This window comes from Mesoplodon bidens (assembly GCF_964165515.1).
Source record: "Mesoplodon bidens genome assembly, chromosome: 3".
In the NCBI taxonomy this organism is placed as follows: Eukaryota; Metazoa; Chordata; class Mammalia; order Artiodactyla; family Ziphiidae; genus Mesoplodon; species Mesoplodon bidens.
Window position 1 is genome coordinate 6,679,304 of NC_138178.1, and position 27,721 is coordinate 6,707,024.

The following is a 27,721-nucleotide window of genomic DNA, read 5'->3' on the forward strand; positions in this document are numbered from 1 at the left end:
GTTAGCATCTCTTAATAAGTGCTTGCACCCTCGCTGTACAAGTGAGAAAATTGTGGTGCAAGGAGTTGAAGGCTACACAGCTAGGAACTGGGGAGCTAGAATGTAAATACAGGCAACTTGTCTCCAGCTACATGTTTATAAATGATCATGCTCTACAGCCTATGAGAGAGAGGCTTTTGAACCTTGTCTACACAAATTTTGTGTGTACTTCTGTGGTTTTTTTTTCATGAAGATGAATGTTTTTGACATTCATTCACTTTAATGCCTGTGCCTGTAGTTCATTCATTTGAATTGTGGAAGAACATAACACTGTAAAGCTATAAAGTAACTTATGTATCTATTCTACTTTTGATGAATACTGGGGGTTGTATTTTTTCTTCTTTACAAGCTTTCTTATACTACCTCCTGCTACACACGTGGCAGAATGTCAGAAGGGTTATGTGCTTAGAGGTGGAATTTCAGGGTCAGGAAGTATACACTATTTAACTTTACTAAATAATACCAAACTGTTTTCCAAAATAGTTCTACCAAATTACCGCCCCACAAGAAGTGGATGAAAGTTTCCATTGCTCCACATTATTAACTAACTTTCAAAATGGTCTAGTTTTTCATTTTGAGCCAATCTGATGGATAGGAAATAATATCCAACTGAAGGTTTAATTGGCTGTTCCTTGATTCCTAAATGAGATTAAGCAGTTTTATGTGTTTGTTAATTTTTTATTCATCCTATTTGGGGAAATTTCTGTTCGTTCTTTTGCACCTATTTCTACTAAGTGACTTGAATTTTTCTTATTAGTTCATAAGAATTCTTTCATATTCTAGAGTTGAGACACTAATCCTTTATCAGTCACGCATATTGCAAATATCTTTTCACAGGGTTTGGGTTTTGATTTTAAGTCAAGTTTATTGAGGTATAAATTATACAAAGTAAAACTGACTGTTTTTTAGGTGTCCAGTTTGAAGAGTTATGACACCACAAGAACATTCACTACAAAACAGTTCCAAAACCCCAAATAGTTTCTTCTTGTGCCTTGTAGTCAATCCTACCCTCACTCCCACGCTCTGGCAACCTTGATCTATTTTCTGTCGCTCTGTTTCCAGAAAATCATATAAATATACTCATATAGAATGTAACCTTTTGAATCTGGCTTCTTTCACTTAGCATAATGCATTTGAAAAAAATCCATGTTCTTACATGTATCAGTATTTTGGGTTTTTTTTTTGTTGTTGTTGTTGTTTTAATTGCTGAGAGGTATTCCACTGTATGGATGTCCCATGCATAATTCATCCATTCACAAGTTGGTGAACACTGGGTTATTTCCCGTTTGGGGCTATTAATAATAAGTCTGCTATAGGAATTCACACACAGGTCTCTGTTGGGACATTTGTTTTCACAAGTGGAGTTACTGAGTCATATGGCAAGTGTATGTTTAGCTTTATAAGAAACTGCTGAGCTGTTTTTCAAAGGGGCTGTACCATTTCCATTTTGCATTCCCACCGGCAAAGCATGGGAGTTCCAGCTGAGCAGTGTGTTTGCCAGAATGTGCTTGAGATTTGTTTATTTGTTTTTAGCCATTTTGGTAAGTGTGTCAGTGAGAAGTATCTCACTGAGGTTTTAATTAGCATTTTCTCATGACTAGTGATATTGAGCATCTTTTCACTGCTTATTTGCCATCCGTATCCCTTTTTTGGTAAAGTGTCTCTTAAAATTTTTATCCATTTATTGCTGAGCTGTCTGTCCTATTATCAAGTTGTAAAAGTTCCTTACACATTCTGGATACAAAATAATTTATCAGATAAGTGTCCTGAAAATATTCTCTCCCAGGTTATGGTTTGGCTTGTTATTTTCTTAATAGTGGTGTTCAAAGAGCAAATATTTTAAATTTTGATGAAATCCAATATTTTGTAGTTTGTGGTCTTTGTGTCCTGTCTAAATCTTTGCTTTATCCGGAGTTACAATATTTTCTCCTATATTTTCTTCTACAAGTTTCATAGTTTTACATTTTGGTCTATGATTAGTTTTAAGGTAATTTTTGTATCTGGTGTGAGGTAAGGGCCAAGGTTCATTTTTGCATGTGAATATCCACTTGTTTCTGTGCCATTTGTTCAAAAGACTGTTGTTTCCCCATTGAATTACTTGGCACCTTTGTTGAAATATCAGTTGTTCATCTGTGAGAGTCTATTTCTGTACCTCCTATTGTTTCATGGAGTTACATGTATACATACACAACAAGTCTTGAAATGCAGTCTGTATTCTGAGATCTTGGTAAACCCCCTTACCAATTTAGTAGCATTTTGTGTGATGATTTTCTAAAAAATTATCATGTTATCTGTGAATAAAGACAGCTTTACTTCTTTCTTTCTAATCTGTATGCTCAAAAGTTTAACCAGCTACAAAGTTACAGGGAACAGTCCCTGCAAGAGATCACCTTCACTTCTGACACAAACTACAGATTTGGGTGGTTCCCATCCACCCACAGGTTCAATAATTCACTTAGAAGGACACACCAAACTCTGAAAGTTATTATCCTCATGGGTACAATTTATCACAGGGAGAAGATACAGATTACAATCAGCCAGGGGCAAAAGTGCATAAATCGGAGTCTGGGGAAGTACCAGACACAGGGCTCCCATTATTCTCTTCTGCAGAGGCAGGATGGATTACTTTCCTAGTACTGATGTGTAACAGTATGCTGCTACCAGGGAAGCTCACTTAAGCGTCAGTGTTCAGTTGTGGGTTTTTGGGGGGTTCTTTTTGGCGGGGGAGGAGGGTGCCTTCCATACCATAGGTATGATTGATTGACTGACCACTTAATTGATCTCAGTCTCCAGGATGACTGAGATGATGTGACCAAACACCCCATCCTGAATCACTCTGTTGGTCTTCCTGGTGTGAGCCACTCCCACCCCAAAAAACCAAAGATACTCCTTCCTCTCAAGCATAAAATTTTGAGAGCATAGAGGTTACCTCTCAGAAGCTGAGGGCAAAGGCCAAGCCTCTTTGAAGGCGAGGTTAAACTGTTTACTACCTAGTTTTGCCTTTTATTTCTTTTTCTTTTTCTTTTCTTACTGCATAGACTATGACTGCCAGTGCAAGACTGAATAGAAGTGGTAAAAGTAAAAGGTAAAGCCTTGCCTTGTTGATAGACCCTAGCTTGATCTTAAGGAGAAAACATTCAGTCTTTTACCATTAAGTCTAATGTTAGCTGCAGGGTTTTTATAGATGCCTTTATTAAGTTGAGAATGTTCCCTTTTCCCTAGTTTTCTTAACAATTTCTGACACGAATGTGTATTCAGTTTTGTCAAACGTGTTTTCTGTGTCTATGAAGAGGATTAAATGATTTCCCCTTTTTGCCCACTGAAGTGGCGACTCGGTTACTTTTTGTTTCTTAATTTTAAACCAAAATTGCATTCTGGGCAAGCAGCACACTTAGTCATGATGATTAGCCTTTTTATATATTGTAGGATTCAACTTCCTAAAATTTTGTTAGTGACTTTTGCATACATGATGGGAAATATTGATCTGTAGTTTTCTTTTCTTACAATTTTGTTCTGATTTTGGTGTCAGGAGGATGCTAGCTCCTTAAAATGAGATGGAAGTATTCACCCATCTTGTCTATTTTCTGGAAGAGTCTGTGTAGAATTGGTATTATTTCTAACTTAAATATATGGTAAAATTCACCAGTGAAGTCATCTGAGCCTGGAGTTTTGGGGTTTTTTTTTTGGGGGGGGTCCTTTTTGTTTTTGTAGGAAGGTTTTTAACAATTCCATTGCATTCTTAGATATAAGGCTATTCATATTTCTACTTGAATGGGGTTTGGTAGTCTGTCTTTCAAGGAATCATCTTTCAAGAATCATCTAAGTTGTTACATGTTTTGGCATAATTTTCTCTCATTTTCCTTTTAACATCTGTAGGACCTCTAGTGGTTTCCCCTCATCATTCCTGATATTGGCAACTTGTAACTTCTATTCCCTTTAATTTTCCTTAGTCAATCTGGCTAGTGTCCAGTGACCTTTTCAAAGAACCAGTTTTTGTTTCATGGATTTTTCTTTCTTTTTTTTCCTTTTTATTTGTTTGTTTGTTTTACTTTTGTTTTTGTTTTCTATTCCATTGGTTTCTACTTTTGTCATTATTATTTTTTTCTTTCTGTTCATTTTGGGTTCGATTTTCTCTTCTTATTCTAGTTCCTCTATGTAGAATTAGAGACTTTCTTCTTTTCTTACATAAGCATTTCATGCTATAAATTTCCCTGTAATATTATTTTAGCAGCATAATGTTGGGTTTTCATTATAACAACTCAGCTCAAAATGTTTCCCAGTTTGCTTTGTAATTTCTTCTTTAACTCATGAGCTGACTCATAGGAAGTGACTTGTTTGATTTAGAGATATTTGGAGCTAATTTAGATGTTTCACTTTTGTGCATTTCTAATTTAATTCTGCTGTCCCTCTTGATGAGAAAAACACTATATAAAAAAGTCAGAGAATAAAATACAAGCATTATATTTTTACCATCTTATTTTGATATATTTTTAAAATTTACTATCTTATTTTTACTATCTTATTTTGATATCTTTTGAAAATTTACAACTAGTGTATATGAAATTTTGTCTTTTTCTTTAAGCTTAGCTTATCTTTGTTTAGCTTACCAAAAATAAATTGAAACTGTTTCTTAATTCCAAAATAAATTTTAGTCCAAGTCATCTAAGTGCTTAATTTAACTGTATTTATTCTCACATATCCATTTTAAAAGATTAATATTTTAATTATATTTCTGCCATCACTAATGACACCACTGTTTCTAAGTAAAAAAAGAAGGAAACTTTCTATTTGTTTTACCAATGATCAAAACAGGTAATTAAAATTGGGTTTCTCATGTAGGTGCAGTTATTTTCATTGCTAGATTAATATCCAACAATTTTCCACAGTTTATTCTCTAAGATAAAGGGTTTTTTTAAACCATTTTGCAAAGCAAAGCTCTTTCCTCCAAGTACTCAGCAAAAATATTTGTTCCAATGTTTAATTCTTCAAGGAGAAAACAGCTAGTGTGTTGAAACTCTTCCATGTTCAGTCTTCAGGAAAATCTAATTTTCTTCTTGGCCAATGGTGTTTATTCCAACATATTTCTATCTAATAATCCTTTTCTAAAATTTACTGTTGTTTTTATAATTTTAAAAATAAACTCAAATGGATTTATTTCTTCGAATGGGGAAAAGAAAAGTATTGCGAATTGTCCCATTTGTTTCAAAGCCAGATAATGTCAACACTGTCTTTAAGCAGATTTACACGTCATTTGTTGGTACAAAGGATTAATTTAGCATACACCTGCAGAGAAGTAAATTTGGCTATAAGAGGCAGCACACATAGTACCGAGCTCACAAACAGTAATAAAATTGTGTCCTTGATAAACAACAAGGTCCTACTGTATAGCACACAGAACTATATTCGATATAAACTATAATGGAAGAGTAAGAAAAAATATATATATATATACACACACACACATATATGTGTAACTGAGTCACTTTGCTGTGCACCAGAAACTAACACAACATTGTAGATGAACTATACTTCAATAAAAAAAAATTCTTAACAAAATAAAAATAAAATTGTATCCTTGGCAAAATAATCAGGACTGAGTGGGTTTGTGTTAAGAGAGACTGCAATCATGGATAACCATGATTTACATAGATACTGTCTATAGCAGGTATAGCCAACCTATACATTATTGTTCCATACAATAAATGATAGTCTTTGCTATTTGGGACTAAGAGGGATTGGAAATGGGATTATGAAAATAGGGCTCACACCACACAACCAAATCATTAGATTTGAACTCCCTGATAACATACAGACTTTAACTTGTAAAAATCCGAATTCCTTGCTTCCCCTTAAATCCCCTCCTCACGTCCAGTGTTACCACTGAGTACCCCAGTCTTATTACTCGAGGGTCTCCGTGGAATAACGCTCTGTCTCAGAATGTGAAGACCATTTAGTACAGGTTGTTAGGTTACTACACTGGCTGTACCTCTTAGGCTAATTAGTTGTTCACATTCTCGTTTTTTCTTCCTCACTTGCTATCTTCTTTCTTAATAACTTTGAAAACAATAAACAATGTTTCACTTATATAGTTGGGAATCTTTAGGGAGCCATTCTTTGTCTGTGGTTTCCCCAGATTTGAAAAGGTCTTAGAGGATATATAACTGATTTTTGTGAGCCATACTTTCTGAATTTTTCCCATGCCCTGTGATAGACTGTGTATTTCTTTATAGATTTCTACTTGATTTTGCTACGCAAATGGGCCAGGAAGTTTCTTTAAGTTGGCTTTACTAGAACCACTGCAACCTAAAGGCCTCTATAGAGCACTGTAAATTGGAAATAGAGCGAATAGTGCTTAGTAAACCTGAGCCCTCGTCTTCCCGTGCAACCAACCCCCTACACTTTTGGTCATCGGTTTTATTTTCATGTATAAAATGAGGAGGTTTGAGCACACTGTCTCCATAGTACCTACCAAGGTCTAAATGTATGACTCTCTGGTCCTAGGAAATTTATGACCAGTGCTACAGGATTGATGACCATAGGAATAAGCATTTTCAGAGAAAATGGGCTCAGCTTCTATTCTGTATTTTTCTTCTTCTCTATACCAAAATAAATAAAGTTTCCCTAGAGCCTCACAACAGATGTAGAGCATGGAACCAACTCTCTGTGGCTAAACTGAGAGCAAAGTAAAGCTTTGGGTGGTGAGGTTGTCAAGATCCTTTGGGAATGGAAGCCCGAGCTCTCTGGGCATCCTTCTGATGAAATCACCCTGCCATCTTCTCTTCTCCTCACCACGTCCCCTGTGAGTGATCCAAACTTGGTTTAATCAAATCAAGTCAGAAAGGGGAGCGTGGCATGACAACTGATCTACAAGTAGAAAACGGTAAAGCATCAGTCCAGAAGGCTGTGCTCTGACTAGTGGTATATGAAGGATGAAGGCAAAGGGCTTTACAATTTAGAAACATTTCTGTGGGTTGTCAGTTTAAAAAAATGGACGTCTCCCACCCACCCCTAGGAGACAACGAAGCCAAATTAACTTTGACCAAAAGCATTTGACATGTTTTCCAATCATTTGCGGTGTACAACCCAAAATTTTCCAGATGAGGAAATAGAGACACACAGAAATTAAATTATTTGCCCTAGGGTCAGAATTTAACCCAATACATTTTGCTTTCTGCTTTAGAAAGACATTACCCAAAAGATAACATTTGAAGTTGCTAAAGGCTGTGTTACTTACTGGGTACTCTGAATGGGGCATTTAAGACTTCGGATTGCCAAGAGATGTTTTCTGTTGAAGTTAGCTGAAGGCCTGAGAATTCTTTTAAAGATACCTTTTACCTAAAAACTGCTAGAAAGCATTGTTTTGGGGGAATTATCCTTTTTAAGATTATATAACAGTAACAAGTTAGTTTGCAATCAATGTTTAATATGGAATAATGCCACGTGCTCCCTTTCTAGGTATAAGTAGCAGGCAACAATGTCTATGTAACAAGTTACTATCCTACTTACATGATTCTACCACGTAACTCTCACATTCCCTCACTGTGTCTCACGTCTTCAGTTACCTATAAAATAACTCTAGACCTTGATCAGGCTTTAGTTTGGCTCTGGGCCTGGCCTTGTGAGAGGTATGCCTGAGTTCATGGAAAGCCAGAGAAATCTAAGAAGGAGAAATATACAAGTGGCCACTTTTCCACTCTGAAGTACTTAACTAGAAACGGTATTTCGTTACAACTGGACATTTCACACACCACATAGAATTCTAGATTTTTATCCACAAAAATGTCCCATTTCTTGATATGGCATAAAGCATGGATTACAGATCCTGTACACACACACGTGTGCACGCGGACGCGCACACACACACTTACACAGGATCTATAGATAGATGTATGTATTTACGTATTTATGTATTTATGTATATGTAAAATTATCCATCTCAGCTCAGGCATGCGCTCTGCTCTGCCCCCTAGTGCCCAAGAGAGGAGATGCTATAAAAGAGTCAATCTCTGAGCTAGAGACCAGTTAATTAAGAGATGTTTCAGACCCTTACCTATTAGTGATTTTGCTGAACAAAACTTTCACTACTTTTTTCCTTGCGGGAAATATCTATTCAAATAAAATGACAGTCACTCTTTGCCGCCGCTGTTAACGTACTCCACACAAGTGAAGCGTTCTTTACACGTGCCAACACCAGCCACTGACGTCACATTCCACGTTTCAGGGTATCCCACCCTCCGCAGATCGTTCTGCCCATTCGTAACTGGGAACCGGAAGAGGAGCCCCGCAAGGAGGAGGGAGTTGGACCACTGGTGGAACATATTTATGAGGTAGCCGTTGTCTCTGTTGAAACTGTGTTCAGGGTTTGTTCTTATGCTCTTTAGTAATAATAAAAGACCCCAATCTGAGGTCGGAGCTGTTTATAGCCTGCCTAGATTTGTCCTCGTTTGCTCTCATGTTGCAGTGGGTGCTGGGAGTGTCCTGTTAAGTAACCACTCTACGGTCACTTGCTTTTTAGTGGCGAGAGCCATTATACAGTGAGAAACATTTTATCTTGTTCCTGTTCACTTTTAAATGCTCTTTATTTCCTCTCTTTTAATGTTTGGGCAGCCTACGTCTAAAAATGACTAGCTCCCTAGACTTTCACTTCTTCCTACATTTTCAGCTATTTTTAAAACCCACCCACCTCTTAAACTAAAGGGTCACCAACCAGAAGTTACCAGACAGAGAAAACTGTATGGATTATTCACAATTGTACCCCCCAAAATGCGTATATAATGTGGGTGGATGGTAGATAGGTAAGAATAATTTTACTGTTCATTCGACTAACCCCAATCAGACATGTATCTTATTCTGAGATTTAAAATAGTCCATTGATTTTTCAGAAGCAAACCAGGAGCTCCTGATAAAGCCTTGATCATCTGATCCCACTTCAAGTGTTAAATTGTTTATAGGGAAGAGCTTTGTGAACACATTATATGAAACATTAAAATTTTTTCATAGTTAGAAACCAAGATATAGTAAAGGGTTAGTTTAATAGTTGTTCTTTTTTTTTTTTTTTTTAAATAAAGTAAATGCTGGGCTTCCCTGGTGGCGCAGTGGTTGGGAGTCCGCCTGCCGATGCAGGGGACACGGGTTCATGCCCCGGTCCGGGAAGATCCCACATGCCGCGGAGCGGTTGGGCCCGTGAGCCACGGCCGCTGAGCCTGCGTGTCCGGAGCCTTGCTCCGCAATGGGAGAGGCCACAGCAGTGAAAGGCCCGTGTACCGCAAAATCAATCAATCAATCAATCAATCAATCAATCAATAATAAATAATAAATAAATAATAAATAATACATACATACATACATACATACATACATACATACATACATACATACAGTAAATGCTATCAGCAGAGAACAGTTTTTCCTGTTCATCTTCAAGGGGCCAGGAATGGGAATCTGGTGAAAATTATGTTCCAAGCCATTTTCTGTTTGAGGTTCCTTCTTGGTTAACACTCCCTATCCCTTTCTTGCATCATGCATGCCGCTGACCCAATAATTCTGTGACTTTCATCTCAAGCTACAAGGGACATGAATAGCATTCTCTAAGGATAACAATAAAGCCATTTCAAAACTGATGAGCTGTTTACATATATGGGGAAGAAGCATCAGCTCCTGTGCACTGTCAACATGAAAGCCTGCCATCTGCCCAACCTGTGGTCCAGAATCAGAAGCCCTGTCCAAAGCTGGATCAAAGCTTTGGCTTAAGCTCTCTTGATAACAAAAGGATAACACAGTCCCCAAGGCCATTCAGATTAAGAACCTAGCTGGAAGAAAAATTATTGTCAAATAATTTATTAAACCTGTGTGCACTAGTTTCTCCTTAAGAATGGTGAAATTTTAAAGTCTGAAAACATTCAATCTCAATCATTCTCAGGGCAGCCCTGTTTCTAATCTGAGCAAAATGGATCATAACATTTTAGGGTAATAACCAGTAGTGCCAAAAGTAATCATTGAACATTTCTTACAGGCTAATCTCTTGTCTCAAAATATACTTTTATCAAAGGATGCCATGTTACTTTGATAATATGAATTACACAAGCCACCTAATAAGCAAAACCAATTATAAATTGTTTTATGGATCATTACAGTTGTCAGAACTGTGAAAAAAAAAGGACAAAAAGTCCCAGCTAACTTTGAAGTGAATTTTTGAAAACCACAGTAAATTTAAATCCACTTAATGTTTTGTGTCCTGCAAGCTGTTTTGTGTCCTGCAAGAATAGGATTCTTGTGTTCGAAATGTTCATCTCCTTATGCACTGTGGCCTTTCTTTCCTTGAGATTCGTTGATTAAAACAGGAGCTCAGTTTTGAAATGCACACTTGAAGTGAACTGTGGTGAGCCTGGACCATCTCTGGAATTTGATGGATAGCCATTTTTCCAGAGGGTGAGAGAAAGTGCATCGCATATGGTTGCAACTGACAAATCAGTAGTCAGGAAAGGGGCAGATTTCAATGTAAAGAAAGAATAACCAAGTTTAGAAAGCATGTAATTAAAATGGCATTCCTAGCACTGTGATTAGATTAATATAAATGTAAGGTAAACTGCACAATTATCAGACATGGTGAATCTGGTCTTTGCAAAGGAACTCTACCCTTAGAGCTTCACAGATTGAATTGTCTTCTCTCAGCATCAGCTCATCTTGCTTTCAGAACCCTTCTTGCTTATAGAGACTCTGTCTTCCTATTTTCATGGTCAAAGTCCATATTTTGGCTTTGACTTAAAGCCAAAATAAATGCTTCTTTAGAAAAGGTCCAGAGTCTATGGAGTTTGATTTCATCTTGCTGCCTTGTGCTAACTATTCCATGATGTGTTCCTTGCTTGTAGCTGCACAATATTGGACCAAGCACCATCAGGGATACCCTTCTAGAGGTGGGCTGGCCCTTCTCTGCCCGGGACGAATTTCTCCTCTACATTTTTCATATTCAAACTCTGGGACCTCTGCAATGTCAAACAAATCCTGATATCAACCCACAGGATATAAAGGTAAGGAGCCTTGTCTAACCAGCAGCTTTGCTCTATTTTTCATGGTAAGGAGAAAATACAAAGAGTGGCTTACTAAAAATAAAAAGCAAAGTAATTGTTACTTCAGTGATAATTGATCAGATCTTTGCTTTTACTTTTATAGGTAAAATACCAGATCTAACTTAAAGTATCACTCCTAGAGAACTTCAGTTTCTCCTGGTTTTATTGCTCATGGTAATCTGTCATTCATTTAGCCTCTTTCAATATCACCTCTTACATATGGTTTGACTAGCAGCATGACTAAACCCAAATCAGAAATAGACCCCATGTCATGTTTTGGAGAATTTGTACAAAATGCTGTTTATAAAGTCTTTTTGGTATATTGCCAAAAAACATAAAGGATTTTTGCCAAAATGGGCTTTTCCAGATGTTGCCAATAGCAAGTAGTGAAATGCGATAATTTGCCAAAGGCCATCTTAATGCCCTGAGAACCCCCAGCTTATAGAGGTGCCTAGGTCAGGGCTTCTCAAACTCTAAGCGCATCCGAATCACCTGGAGGTCTCTGTAAGACACAGGGTCTGGAGGGGGTCTGAGATTCTGCCTCTCTGCAGACCCCCAACCCGATCACCATCTGCTGGTTTGTGAGTCACACTTGCACTACCCAGGACCTCAAGCATCCACGGAGCTGATTCTGTCCAGATTAAAACCCAAATCTGGCTTTGGGTTCCTTCTGGGAAGGAAAGAAATTAATGAGTGTAAGCTCTTGAAAATGTCACACTTGAATGAAAAAAAAATCCCTTGTTAATGAGATGTTGTCCTCAAAAGAGAACTTCATTAACACTCTCTAGTACTGGCAGGGACATGATGTCTCCATTATCAATGGAGCAGAGGGCGGGCTTTGGGAAATACTAATTCAATCATCCGGAACGCAGGTCCGCCTCTGTTCTCAACCAGTGGCACAGGGGCACTGACATTATGAAAGGATTTCTTCTTCAACCCAACATGCCTTTTATTCAAAGAGAGGAAGATTAAAAGGAGGTCCAGTATTCACGGATTTGTGGGGCAACAAGCCTCAATCTTCATGGGGAACTAATAAATAAGGCCACTTGTATTCCCCAAAATTATTTAAAATACTTCCTCCTTGGCATCCTTCCCCCGCCCCACCCCATCTCCTCTCTCTTTGTTCTTCACTGAGATAATTTTAACATCTTCAAGGACAGTAGCTTATTAGAAAATAGTATCTTTAAATGTTAGTGGATAACATCTAAGTAATGAAAACGTTCACATCTCTTGTTCTGCAGTTACCTGAGACCCTATTTCAGTCCTGAGATTCTTGGAGCACATGATTATGCAGGTTTCTAACTCTCTTTGAGTGTAATGCTTAGTGTGTATCTGACACTATTTATATATGTTTGTATATATTATATAACTTGGTGCAGTGTGTTGGTGAGTTATTTTTTTCTTTGTTGCAATTTAATAAACGTTTACAATGGCTGGAATGGTACCAACAGATAACTAGCCTTAAACATTGACAGATTCGTGCAAACTGGGTGGGAGTATGTCCCCATTACCTGCATTCCCTGCTAGCCAGTTATTTCTTAAAGTATAGACTATTTTTGAGGCTAGTACTTTATAAATTGTGACTCAGTTATGCTTATTTTATAAAACTCCATCTGTAGAAACTGAATATAAGATTTGATTACAACAGAAAGTAAGAGCATGCTAAAATAACTAAGTATAACAAGTCGTGAATTCTTGAAATTCTGAATTCATGGAAAACTTGAAATGTTACTACTTTCAGGTTCTCAAAGTACTTTTACCTGTATTTAACAAGAATGACCCAAAGAGTCTAAATGAGCTTTTATCAATAAATAGATTTTAAAACATGATAATCAATTTTTATATGAGTGGCTATAAACAGTTGAGAGTACTTGGAAATTACTTTCCTCTTAAGCTATTAAATAGTTTCTTGGTGAAGTCACTATTAATTTACTTGGCAATTTCTTTCTTTCTGGATAATGCAAAGCTAAACAGTCTATTCTTTGTCTTAAATATGAATTGGAAATTAGCAAATTATTTATTATATCTTGTTGTTGTCAAAAGAATAGGCCGGGTAAACTTTTAAATCTCATATCGATTCCAGAGTCTTGCATCAAAGCTAATTGCCAGGGTTTTTTTTTTAATTGGAGTATAGATAGTTTTATTTTAAACTATCTAATTTTTTTAGAAACTTAGTTCTTTAACTGGGGAGCAGAGAGGGGGTGGATATGGTATAAGGAAAAAGGAGACAAATATATTCGCACAGGCAGCATCAAACCACAGAAATATACTCGCATAGGCAGGGTCAAACCACAGAAATATATTTGCAGAGGTAGGGTCAAACCACGGAAATATATTCGCATAGGCAGGGTCAAACCACAGAAATATATTTGTATAGGCAGGATCAAACCACAGACATATATTCACACAGGCAGAATCAAACCACAGACATATATTCGCACAGGCAGAATCAAACCACAGTATTAAATCTTACCTATGGGTGGATGAATGTACAATTCCTTACTATATGGTTCTACAATTTATTTATGAGTAGAGGGATAGGTGGTGAGTGTCTCTAAAACCTCTGCATCTACAAGTCTTTTCTGAGGATGCTCCAATCAGCCACCAAAATGTCCCAACCATGGACCTATCAGAGAAGGAACCACCACCTCAACTTTTTGAAATTTCTTCCAGAGGATTTCCAGAGTTCTCCACCATGTTTTCCTCTTCAGACATTCAGCTGACTTCCTTTCACAAAAAATCCCTTCCTCTTGTGTTCACATACAATTTTGTAGTCCACTTCTCCTCCCATGTATATTCTCACTTTTACCCACTTACCACAGAAAATAGCTCTCTCCTTCACTGACTCTTTCCAACTCTCACAAGTTCTCAGGAGATTGGCTTATGAATCAGAAACCATCGGATTTCCTCTGAAACATTTTCTAGGCCACCCACTTTAAGGAACCAGTGCCCGCAACTCTAAAACCTTTGAAATTCCCCAGATATCCTCCGCAGAATCTCCACAAGGCTTCACTCTAATTAAGTCTATCAGCATTTAATGTAATGTACTTAACACAACCGTTTTTTTCCTATTTTTAAAAATTACTCATGTAGCAACTGCCCTGGCTTTATTTTTTATTGCAAATACTTCGTTGTATGCATCAAAGCCATACTGTGGATAAAGCAGATTTTCTTGCGGGCTGGCCTGAGAACTAAATCACCATTTAAAACATCATTTCTAAAGAGAAAGGCATTTTGAGTGCCAAACATCTAGCTGAAAAACCTTCTGAAATACAACCCACCTATAAATTAAGTATGCCTTCCAAACGCACTCTCCTCACTTCAGCCTCCAAGTGCAAGTAGGCCTGACCGGGTTCAGTTCAAACAGGAAGTGTACCGTTTGGTTATCCCATCAGTTACCCGAATGTCCACAAAGTTTGAAGAGGAGACACTGACCACGTTGGAAAGCCACCAACCACCATGTCCGTGTTCTCCTAAGACCTGTGGCTGCCTTAGGAGAAAGTGGGCACAAGATCTCACCCACACCCCACTCATTTGTTACCCAAGTACAGAGCAGCGACAACTAAATTAGGGTTGTGGGCAGGGAGGACACATTCAGAAGGGCGTGAGGTTTTTATCTGTAAGTGCTTGCTTGCCTCACGTTAGCCTGAGCGGGGACCCACTCAGCCTGCTTTCTGACACTGTTCAAACGTCTGAGCATGGGGGTAGAAAGAAGCCCAGGGAGATGATGGGCTTCAGGAAAAGCTTGAGTGAGGTGCACAGCCCCTTGCGGAGTGCAGCTCAAGCAAGCATGAGGGGTGGCACTTGGGAGTGTCACTGTCACCCTGGCTTTCACTCCCAACTCCAATGAAAAGGCTGTGGTCTCTGGTTTTCTGTTCCACTTCATTTCTCTGTCTTCACAAGCCCGGGGGCAGAAGCAGGTGGCCGTGAAGTTTCTACTTCCAGACTCCATGGTCTAGGACAGGGACAAAGGGTTTGGAGGTGGCCATTTCCCCACATCCTACCATCTGAAGTATTTTGAAACCTTCAACTGTCTGCCGCACTCCGACCAATCCATTAAATCTAATTGGTTCCAGATCCTTCTTGGAATAAAATTTTAGAATTGGGTAAAGTATTTCTCAACTATTCTAAAGGCAGTAAAATAATGATTTCAAACTACCAATTTTCTTGTTTTGGTGGACTCTATCCTAGGGTTGGGAGAGTCCTTCCAACAGGCTACGATCTCTCAATAAGATGAAGTTGAAAAAGTAAACACGATTAAGGAACCAAATTTGCATAGAGAGTGAAGAATTTTTTTAATTGGCAAGATTTTGTCAGGAACAGCCAAGTATGAGATGCTGGGACACAGAGCTACGGATTGTTAGACTGCGCCCAGAGAGGAAGACAAACATGGTGGTCAAGTCCAACCTGCGTTAAGATCACAGGAGAATGTTCTGGGGCTGAGTTCAAGAAAGGAGAATCCTGAGGTAAAAATGATCTGACGGGGAACTGGACTAGGACAACTGATAGCAAGAGAGAAAGCCAAGGTATGAACAACTGTCTTTGGAGCCGTGGAAAGCTGGAAGTTACCACTGAGAACTGATCTCTTGAACAAGACCATTCCCACAGGAAGTCCAAATTACAACCGGAGAGTGCAGACATGGAAAGCAGAAACACAGAAACTGTTCATCAGGGATTATAGCCCTGCAAATTGCTTTTTTAAATCAGACAGTGGCTTGGCAAACTTGCATAGTTTTGTCTTATCCTTAAGAGAATTTTCTTCCTTCATAACTGCCTCCATCTGCTACTGCTTTTTGTTAATTCAGAGTGCAGGACACTTGATACTTCGTAGGTCAGCAGCTCCCAGCCCAACTCTCTCTCTCTCTGTGTCTCTCTTTCCCTCTCTCTCCCCTGCCCTTCCCTCCCCCTCCCTCTCTCCCCTCCCTCTCTCCCCCACCCTTCCCTCCCCCTCCCTCTCTCCCCTCCCTCTCTCCCCCACCCTTCCCTCCCCCTCTCTCTCTCCCCTCCCTCTCTCCTCTCTCTCCTTTCTCTCCTGCTCCCTGATAGAGGAATTTCATTCACCTGTTATTTGTAACACTACCTGTAGTAGTGTTACATATCACATTACCAATTTTCAGCCACCAAAGACAATATACTTTCTGAGGTCTATTTCTCTTTGCCTTATCTTCTCTTTAAGATGGTCTTCAAGTTCTCATGTATATTTCAGAATGTAAAAACACATGTCCAACAACTAAGCTTCAAAATCACCAAAGGAGTGAATTGATTCTTTCAGTTATGCTTTGCATGAACTGTTCAGAAGGTTAAAAAACAGTTGTGGTTTTTTTCTCTCCCAACAAGTCCTGAACATTTATGTCTGAAAGAAAATGACATGGTGGACCGACCCCTTGGACTTGTCTCTGTTTCGATTTAATTACAAAGTGTCACAGGAGAGAAGGGCACCACCTCTTGTGGACTAGGAGTATCTGAAATCCAAAGGCAAATGACAAACAATTTGAAAAAATAGTATGTGTTGCGTTTGTTTGGATTCACAGAGCCCTTAATCTAATGTCACCCAACTCTTTTCTTCCAAAGCTGCATTTCCAACTGCATTGCACATTCCAGCCACACAGTATCCCTTTAATCTGTAAATTTAAACCTATACTAGAGTAAGAGTTTGTGAAGATTTATGAAAATAGAAAACTCTTGTTGGGGTCAGATTCTGACTAGCAGCTGGGGAGAGAGCCATATTGCTAACAATTGTTTCCTTATTGCAGAAAGAAGCAATTTTCAAGTTTGTTCTAAAGAAGATACATGAGTGTTTACCACCAGCTTCCATAGCACTTAGCAAACATTACCCTGAACTGAAAGTCCGCCTAACATAGGCGCTAAGGGGCCAGCCTCCCTCACCCCTAAGGGTTTCAGATTAAGGAAAAACTTGACTTATGGGTTCATGATCCATTGTGAAACAGGCTCTGAAAATTCATCTGGAAAATAGCCTTTAACTAACTGTTTACATTTCTTGGATAACTTCTACCTTGTTTTTTGGGTTGTATTTTGTTTTGTCCTTTGAAATAATTTCTGGAATGCCATTTGAGAAAACTGTGTTGTGAGCCATTGGAAGACTTTCTGATGATGGTGTTTAAGCGTGGCATTCCTTTGTTTGTAAAACAATGTCACTAAAAGAAAGAAACACATTTTATCAACCAATTCCTGCTGTGTCATACGTTCATTCTGTAGCTCAGAGAAAGTCCTTTGTTTTACTGAGAGACCACTTAGAAATATTTGTGAGAAATGGTACACCAGGGACCACCACAATAGGTTGTGTCATAACTTTATCTGTACACAAGCTGCATCTGATATGAACACACAGGAAGTTGAAGAGTTTTCTTCTCTTTGGGCTATTATTTTACTACAGCTACTACTACTACTACTACTGGCCTATACCTTGGGAATAAAAAATATTCCCTAGTTCTTTCCAGCGTCTCTGCTCTATAGTTTGGTTACTTACAAAGTTAACATGTCTCCCAGTGACCTATTAAAAAAAGAAGAAATTGGACATAACAAATCTCAAAGCAAAAATTACACACACACACACACACACACAGAGTGTATGATGGAAAACGTATAAGGGAATCTTAAAGATTTCCACAATTCTGAATTTTCTGTCTAAGCTCTTACGCTGTAAAGATTCCTCCGTCAGATTCTCCACCGTTGAGTATCCCTGAGCTAACTCACGGCTCTCCTGCCATTGCCCTGGAATACTGCAAAGGCTGTGGGGCTGACCCGCAGCCCATTCCCAGGCCCCTCATCATCCCAGTGCTCTGAATATCACCTCTAGCTACCTGACCTCTGAAATATTCCGTTCAGCATCCAAGACTCTAAATCAATCTCCTGCTTTTCTATTTTCCTCACTTCCTTTCTCCACTAGCCCTTTTCTTCCTTGATATGAAAACTTTCTCTGAGTCAGTTCACCCACCCGACTCCCAAGGCTGCCTTTGGCCATGCTTTCTTTCCTGCCAAGCCTGGAATCCACGAGGAGCTGGTTAAAACGTTCCTGTACAAGCTCCCTTCCTTCGCCTCCCCTGTCCTCTGTCCTTTCCGAGTCCCTGCACCCTCCCAGGTTTTGGCTTCTCTCCCACTTAGCCTGCGGGCTCGTTGCAGACAGGGGGCGGCTCGCGCTCACTGGGCCGCAGCATCTGCAGACTCCCCTCTGCCATCCGATGGTCTCTCCCTCCGGCTCTCCTCACCGCCTTCTCCAGACCTTCACTCCTCTCCCCGTACCTCCTGTCCAGTCTCTCGAACGTCACTACTATTAGCAGGTGACCTTAAAGCGAGACAGTCTTCAAGTGACCCCTTTCCCATCCCACAGCCCTCCTCGCCGCCCGCCGCCCGCCCACACGTACACCTTCCAATCGTCGCTCCCGCATCCTTAGCTCCTCTCAGCACTTTCAGAGGAACGTTCTTCTCCCAGTTCCAACTTTAACTTTGCTGCGTCGACTATTCCCCGTTTCCTGTATCTGCAACCTCCTCTCTACTAGCTCCTTCCTTGGAGCCTATGATGTTGCTTAAGTTTCCTCCATCTTCAAAACAAACAATCAGCAAACAACTTGCCTCTGTGTCCTCTTCCAAGAACGGATTTCTTTTCCCTTCCATCGTTAGCCAAGCTTGCTACCCCTACCTCCTTATTTCTCTTTTACTCTTATTATAATTTTTTTGGTTTTCATCTTAAGAGGTACTAAACGCCCATCATAGGAATATATCAGGCAAGATGTAAAAACATAAAGAAGAAAATATTTAATTTCTAGTAATGTCACCACCCATTTACTGTTATATTTTCTATTTATTTATGCATTATTTTTTCACTTCACCCATAAACATTTCATTGTATATTGTCAATAATTAAGGACACTCTTTAGAAATCCATAATTCCATTATCATACCTAAAAAGTAATTAGCAAAACTTCCTTAATATCATTAAAACTCCACCACTGCCTAACAATTAGATGGCTATTCTAAATAGTCCTATTTCTGACACACAATGTAAATAAACAGCCATTTTAAAAAATCATATTATGTGTGTAATTTTGTAACCTGCCTTTTCCTCTTACTAAGATCTTATATCTTTCTAAATTACTACATAGCTCTACATCATTTTTAAAAAACTGTCCAGTAGTCTTTTATATAAATGTCATAACTTTTAAACCAGCATCCTCTTTATGCCCTTAAAGCTTTACGTTACTATCTTTTGTCTCTGTTATAAATAGCTGCTAAGAATATTCATGTTTTATTTTGCTTTGTTTTAGTGCTTTCTTATTTGGAGGATGAAGCTGCACCTCATCTCTTAGCCGTTAGGAATTAGTTAATATGAGAATAAGATCGAGATTTAATTTCATACTTCTTCAAATAATTATCCATTCCTCTAAACCCATTCATTCTTTAGCTTCTGTGGTTCAGTTTCCACCTATACCAATCCCCTGCTCAGGAAAGGGCATCCATAACTTCTTTTTTTCTTCTTTTTTTCTTTTTTTAAAATTGAGATATAATTGACATATAACATTTTATTGTATTCAGATGTACAACATAATGATTCGGTATTTGTATCTATTGCAAAATGATCACGATGTCTGGTTAACATCCATCACTTTATATATTTACAAATTTTTTTCCCTTGGGATGAGAACTTCGAAGATGTACTCTCTCAGCAGCTTTCATATATACACTACAGTATTGTTGCTTATAGTCACCATGCTATACATTCCATCCTTTATAACTGAGATTTGTACTTTTTGATCCCCTTCACCCATTTCACCCACCACTGACCCTCACCTCTCACAACCACCAATCTATTATCTGATAAGTTTGTTTCCTGATTTTGTTTTTATTTTTGTTTTTTTAGATTTCACTTGTAAGTAAGATCATAAGGTCTTTCTGTGTCTTATTTCACTGAGCATATTGCCCTCAAGGTCCATCCGTGTTGCCACAAATGGCAGAATTTCCTTCTTTTTTATGGCTGAATAATTCTGCATTGTATATTGTTGTATATGTTTAGCACGATTTCTTTGTCCATTCATCCGTTGTTGGACACTTAGGTTGCTTCCAGGTTTGGCTATTGGAAACAGTGTTGCACTGAACATGAGTGCAGATAGCTTTTCCAGTTAGTGTTTTTGTTTTCTTCGGGTAACTATCCAGAAGTGGAGTTGCTGGATCGTATGTCCATAATTTCAAGTGACAAATTCAGTGAATCCTTTTAATCCTAACCTTTCTTTATTCCTCTGCAGGATTTAACATTCTTAGTCACTTATTTTTCACTTATTTTTCTTTTCTGCTACATTCTTTTGGTCAAGCAAGTCCCTGAAGCCAGCCCAGGCTTAAGGGGGGGATTAGACCCTAACCTGTCCATGGGAGGAACAGCGAAGAATCTAGCCCATTAGTCACTATTTTCGCAACTTTCTTTTCCTGAGGCTCCTGTAGAGTCACACTTTCCTGGGTTGTCTCCTACATCTGATTTCCCCCCTGTGACTTTTCCCGGCTGGGTCTCCTTCCTCTCTCTTTTTATTTTTTTTTCTGATATTTATTGGGATGTTATATATGACTCTATGCTTCTCATTTGACATTTTCTCATGGGGCAACTCAGACCAGTTGGCAGACAGTGACTGTACAGCTTGATAGGTGCTGATGGAGAGCAGAGCCATCATCTGGAACGTCAGACAGGCCTCAGGGAATCAGCCTGGTGCAGGGCAGGAGCGGAGCGTGGTTCTGCTCGCTGGGAAGCAGGATGCCCGGGCCTCTTGATGAAAAGGGGAGGCTGGGGCAGCAGGCAGAGGTCAGCATATAGAGGGCTGTGTCATACCAAGAAGCCTGGACTCTATCTTTCTGTTGATCCAGTAGATTTGTCTAGGTTCTTAGGACATAAGGAGCACTGTCATTTCAGCTGCAGTGTAGGAATATCTTTTTTCATTCCACGGAGACAGGCATACTAGGATTCTTCCTGGGACTACAAAAAAAAGACTGGGTAAAAGAAGATGTGCTGTCAGGGACGGGCAGTGGGGAGCAAAAAATTAGGTTTTATATTCAGTCGGTCTAAAATAAAGAATTTTGATGGGATACTCTGTGTGATTTATTGGAATTCTCAAAATATTTATTTGGTGATCAGATATGGCCAGCACGGAGCCTGAGATAACATCGTACGTTCTGGAACACTTGCAAAACAAACTCAGGGCTGAAAACAAGCTCCATCATGGCACAGTGCTCACGTGGTGTGCTAGGGAAGAGTCATTTTCATTACAACACAGTTCTCTCCTGAGGGAGCGCTACTTAACAGCTACAGGGTTTGGGGCTCAGACACGCCCAAGTCCTTGACCACATCTGGCTGTTTCCCCACCATCAGCACCTCACCTTTCTGCCACCTCAGGATGCATCTCACCACACAGACTGTTCCTCGGTTCCCTGCTCGACAGTGAGAGCAAAGTGATGGGAAAATGACAGCTCACGCTTAGAAAGTCACTTCCACCTTCTCTGCCCTTATGGAGAAATCACTTCTGCTTAAAATCTTATGCTTACAAAGATAAACTTTCCAGGAGTGCATTCCCCGGGCTTCAGAAATTCCTATAATTGGAGAATGGAAAGGCTTGTTTGCCGCCCGTGGGGTTCATCTTGCTGATGCGTATGCTTGTGGTGAATGAGAACGGGGTCTGAATTCTCAGGTGAATCACAGTCAAGAAAAAAAAATTGCCTAGCACTCAAGGCTAATGAAAAGGTACCGCGTGCTCATGTACCTGATGTGCTGTTTCTGGCTCGCTCTTTGCAGCCCGCTGCCCCGCCCGAAGACACCCCTGAGCTGAGCGCCTTTTTGCGAAACTCCACTATCCCTCATCTGGTCAGGAAGAGAGATGTGCCTGCGCTGGAGCCTCACAGACAGAGCCCCGCAAAGATCCTGGTGAGTTGTCTCAGTGCGCGGATTTTGGATTGGACAGAATTCCCAAATGCACGTGGTTTTAACTTCAAGTACTGCTTTTCAGTCCCCTCCCAGGCTCAGATATGCCCAAATTTTGGGCGGTACGTATTGTAGATGTGAAAGCAACCACTTTTGTGTGTGTGTGTGATATAACCTTTTCACTCTTCTGAACCTGCCCTGGGGGCCACATGAGAGAAATAACAAAGAAAACGTAAGAGGTGACTTTTCATGCATTTCAAGAAGACAAAGATTCAGCCATCAGCGGGTCCCCAGACACTGAACTGGTGAGAGTTTGAAGTGAGCCTGGAACACTGCCCATGCAGTGGGTCCTTGGGGTGTCACACTCCATTCCTGAATCTCACAATTCTCTGCTCCAGTGGAAGAATCGAGAATGGTATTTGCAGATTTCCTGGGCCCAAAGCAGTGGGGTCTGTGGTGGATCTAGCCTGAGCTTAGTCAGCCCTTCGTAAAACTGTGGACGGCATTCATGACTCAGCATTTTTTTGGGGGGGGCCACACTGCGTGTCATGCACGATTTTATCTTAGTTCCCGGACCAAGGATCAACCCCCTGCGCCCTGCAGTGGAAGTATGGAGTCTTACTCAGTGGACTGAGAGGGAAGTCCCATGACTCAGCATTTTAGATTCAGTTTTCCCACTCATCCCAATGTGAATGTTAATGCCATTGGTTGTATGTGTAAAAAAGGTTAAAACGTTGTGGTTTTTTTCAATGTATGTCTTTTTAAAAAAGTTATGCCAGACCTGACATTATATAATGAGTGTACTGTCTCAAGAATCTTTCAGCACTGTAACAAACGATAATAAAACCTACATAATCTCCCAGCACTTCACAAGTAGAGACACATAGGGATGGGTAGGGCAAAAAGTAACCAAATATATAGAAAAACAGCAGTATAAAACAGAATTTTTCAAGTCAGGATGACAGACTGAACACATGTATTTGCCTAGTTTTCTTCCCCAGATCCCACCGAAAAGACAATAAAAATTTAATTAGTGAAAATGTATGTCTTGAACATGCTCTGACATGTATTTAATTCATCTGGACCATACAAACATTTTCAAACACGGAAATGGCCACAAAGTGCGAGGAGCAAGTCTAACATAATCAGTTAAACTTAAATCAAGAGAGGAACATTTATTATAGTATTGATAGAATTACCTGCAATTACATGGCAAAAAGCTATGGCAGTTGCCAGATACGACTCAAGTTCCTGTAAATTTTTACGGCACTGTAATATTTTTTAAAACATAAGAGTAGGAAATCTATATGCTATGCAGTTTAGGATAAATTAATAAAACTAATATTATTATTTTTTAAAGTTTCCAGGAAGAATGATAGAACAGAAAACAATGATTTAAGTTATGAGGTTGTAAGGTACAGCATGGTGACTACAATTCATAATACCATACTGCATATTTGAAAGTTGCTGAGTGAGTAGAGCTTAAAAGTGCTCATCACAAGAAAAAAAAATTATTTAACTATGCGTGGTGATGGGTGTTAAGTAGACTTATTGTGGTGCTCATTTAACAATATGTACAAATATTGAATCATTTCATTGTATACCTGAAACTAATCGTGTTCTATGTCAATTATACCTCAATTCTTTTTTTAAATTTTATTTTATTTATACATCAGGTTCTCATTAGTTATCTATTTTATACATATTAGTGTATAAAGGTCAATCCCAATCGCCCAATTCATCACACCACCACCACCACCCCCACCGCTTTCCCCCCTTGGTGTCCATACATTTGTTCTCTACATCTGTGTCTCAATTTCTACCCTGCAAACCGGTTATCGGTACCATTTTTCTAGGTTCCACATGTATGCGTTAATATATGGTATTTGTTTTTCTCTTTCTGACTTACCTCACTCTATATAACAGTCTCTAGATTCATCCATGTCTCTACAAATGACCCAATTTTGTTCCTTTTTATGGCTGAGTAATATTCCATTGTATAAATGTACCACATCTTCTTTATCCATTCGTCTATTGATGGGCATTTAGGTTGCCTCCATGACCTGGCTATTGTGAATAGTGCTGCAATGAACATTGGGGTGCATGTATCTTTTTGAATTATGCTTTTCTCTGGGTATATGCCCAGTAGTGAGATTGCTGGGTCAGGTGGTAATTCTATTTTTAGTTTTTTAAGGAACCTCCATACTGTTCTCCACAGTCACTGTATCACTTTACATTCCTACCAACAGTGCAAGAGGGTTCCCTTTTCTCCACACCCTCTCCAGCATTTGTTGTTTGTAGATTTTCTGATGATGCCCATTCTAACTGGTGTGAGGTGATACCTCATTGTAGTTTTGATTTGCATTTCTCTAATAATTAGTGATGTTGAGCAGTTTTTCATGTGCTTCTTGGCCATCTGTATGTCTTCTTTGGAGAAATGTCTATATAGATTCTCTGCCCATCTTTGGATTGGGTTGTTTGTTTTTTTGATATTGAGCTGCATGAGCTGTTTATATATTTTGGAGAGATTAATCCTTTGTTGATTCATTTGCAAATATTTTCTCCCATTCTGAGGGTTGTCTTTTTGTCTTGTTTGTAGTTTCCTTTGCTTTGCAAAAGCTTTTAAGTTTCATCAGGTCCCATTCATTTATTTCTGTTTTTATTTCCATTACTCTAGGAGGTGGATCAAAAAAGATCTTGCTGTGATTTATGTCAAAGAGTGTTCTTCCTATGTTTTCCTCTAAGAGTTTTATAGTGTCCAGTCTTACATTTTGGTCTCTAATCCATTTTGAGTTTATTTTTGTGTATGGTGTTAGGGAGTGTTCTGATTTCATTCTTTTACATGTAGCTGTCCAGTTTTCCCAGCACCACTTATTGAAAAGACTGTCTTTTCTCCATTGTATATCCTTGCCTCCTTTGTCATAGATTAGTTGACCATAGGTGTGTGGGTTTATCTCTGGGCTTTCTAGCCTGTTCCATTGATCTATATTTCTGTTTTTCTGTCAGTACCATATTCTCTTGATTACTGTAGCTTTGTAGTATAGTCTGAAGTAAGGGAGTCTGATTCCTCCAGCTCCATTTTTTTCCCTCAGGAATGCTTTGGCTATTCAGGGTCTTTTCTGTCTCCATACAAATTTTAAGATTTTTTGGTTCTAGTTCTGTAAAAAAATGCCATTGGTAATTTGATAGGGATTGCATTGAATCTGTAGATTGCTTTGGGTAGTATAGTCATTTTCACAATGTTGATTCTTCCAATCCAAGAACATGGTATATCTCTCCATTTGTTTGTATCATCTTTCATTTATTTCTTTCATCAGTGTCTTATAGTTTTCTGCATAAAGGTCTTTTGTCTCCCTAGGTAGGTTTATTCCTAGGTATTTTATTCTTTTGGTTGCATTAGTAAATGGGAGTGTTTCCTTAATTTCTCTTTCAGATTTTTCATCATTAGTGTATAGGAATGCAAGAGATTTCTGTGCATTAATTTTGTATCCTGCAACTTTACCAAATTCACTGATTAGCTCTAGTAGTTTTCTGGTGGCATCTTTAGGATTCTCTATGTATAGTATCATGTCATCTGCAAACAGTGACAGTTTTACTTCTTCTGTTCCAATTTGTATTTCTTTTATTTCTGTTTCTTCTCTGATTGCCATGGCTAGGACTTCCAAAACTATGTTGAATGATAGTGGCGAGAGTGGACATTCTTGTCTTTTTCCTGATCTTAGAGGAAATGCCTTCAATTTTTCACCATTGAGGATGATGTTAGCTGTGGGTTATATATGGCCTTTATTATGTTGAGGTAGGTTCCCTCTATGCCCACTTTCTGGAGAGCTTTTATCATAAATTGGTGTTGAATTTTGTCAAAAGCTTTTTCTGCATCTATTGAGATGAACATATGGTTTTTATTCTTCTATTTGTTAATATGGTGTATCACATTGATTGATTTGTGTATATTGAAGAATCCTTGCATCCCTGGGATAAATCCCACTTGATCGTGGTATATGATCCTTTTAATGTGTTGTTGGATTCTGTTTGCTAGTATTTTGTTGAGGATTTTTGCATCTATATTCATCAGTGATATTGGTCTGTAATTTTTTTTTTTGTAGTATATTTGTCTGGTTTTGGTATCAGGGTGATGGTGGCCTCATAGAATGAGTTTGGGAGTGTTCCTTCCTCTGCAATTTTTTGGAAAAGTTTGAGAAGGATTGGTGTTAGCTCTTCTCTAAATGTTTGATAGAATTCACCTGTGAAGCCGTCTGGTCCTGGACTTTTGTTTGTTGGAAGATTTTTAATCACAGTTTCAATTTCATTACTTGTGACTGGTCTGTTCATATTTTCTGTTTCTTCCTGGTTCAGTCTTGGAAGGTTATACCTTTCTAAGTATTTGTCCATTTCTTCCTGTTTGTCCATTTTATTGGCATAGCGTTGTTTGTAGTAGTCTCTTAGGATGCTTTGTATTTCTGCGGTGTCTGTTGTAACTTCTCCTTTTTCATTTCTAATTTTATTGATTTGAGTGCTCTCCCTCTTCTTGATTTTTTTAAAAAAAGAAAACAATGACTAACAGCTATAGAATTCTCATATTCAGTGCCAATGAGAAAGCCCTCTGGCGAACCAATGTCCAAACCTATGGGAACCAACAATTTGGAAAATCAAGATTTGAATATATTTTCGATTTTCCACTTTGGTGTATTTCTCATGCATACGCTGAGGCAATGGAGTTCAATAACTAAAGTTCCTTTGAATATTTTATTCACTTCTGTTGTTAGGTCAGATTTTTTCCCTCCTTCTCTGTCTCATTAAAGCTTTTTAATACAAGACTATTTTTAACTTCTGAATATCGTAGAAACGTATTATTTACAGATGCGAGCAAGGCGATCCTTTATTTCCATATCTGATTTTGCTAACTCATGTTTTATTCCCTTTCTCTCTTATTGGTTCAAAAATTGCAAATCATCCACCTCCCCATGTCCTCAAGTCAAAACACTTCTGGATAGAGAGTGATTATGCAAAGTTTATTTTAAAATCAAAAGCTAAATAAGACCTCATACAGTTTTTGTTTAGTTAAAAACAACTTACTGAATCCCATTTCTGATTAGGAATTTGAAAGTGCAAAATGCCAGCATCCTGTGTTGGGATCATAATTTCCAATTTGCATAGGAAAAATCTGTATCTGTTAACATGGAACTATAATTTCTCCTCCGCCTAAGAATATCCTTGCCTTTCTCATCTTGGGTCCCTGCTGCTTTTGTACTTTTCATCCCATCTCCTCCTCTCCAAGCTTTCTTTTGCTCCCTTTCACTACTCAGCATACAGAAACATTATCTTTCTGACCCTCCTCAGCATATGATACTCTTGACCACTTCTTGAAATCATCTCATCTCTTGCCATCCCCACAACATTCTCTTCTGGTTCTCTTCCTGCCTTCTGGCCCGCCCCTTCTTGGAATTTTTCACTGACTTCTCTTCTGCCCATCCCTAAATGCTCCTGTGCCTCAGGATTCCATCCTCAGCCCCCTCCTCTTCTCTCCCATCGATTTTACTCTTTTAGAGAAATTTCTTGTGTGACCCTTGTGTGACTCCAGTCATGCCTAGGTGCGCCTTCTGCCATCTTAGCCCCTCCTGACTACACTCTAGACTGTATACGTCCATCTGGATGTCTGATCGACCCCAGCCCCAACATGTGCAAAACTGTCTCCATGACCCCCCCC

The 27,721-nt window shown here is 39.0% G+C and overlaps 1 protein-coding gene across 2 annotated transcripts in view; it reads left to right on the forward strand.

Annotated features, from left to right (window-relative positions):
• The window catches only part of ITGA8 (integrin subunit alpha 8), a 192,596-nt gene that overhangs the window by 127,034 nt on the left and 37,841 nt on the right, over positions 1-27,721 (forward strand). Inside the window, exons 24-26 of one of the 2 annotated variants that reach the window (XM_081229189.1) lie at positions 8,261-8,366; positions 10,908-11,066; positions 21,892-22,020. In XM_081229189.1, coding sequence (XP_081085315.1) covers positions 8,261-8,366; positions 10,908-11,066; positions 21,892-22,020 — 394 coding nt within the window. Of the gene's footprint in view, positions 1-8,260; positions 8,367-10,907; positions 11,067-16,858; positions 17,406-21,891; positions 22,021-27,721 lie in introns of those variants that run through there. The other variant, XM_081229190.1, reaches the window with a different exon arrangement.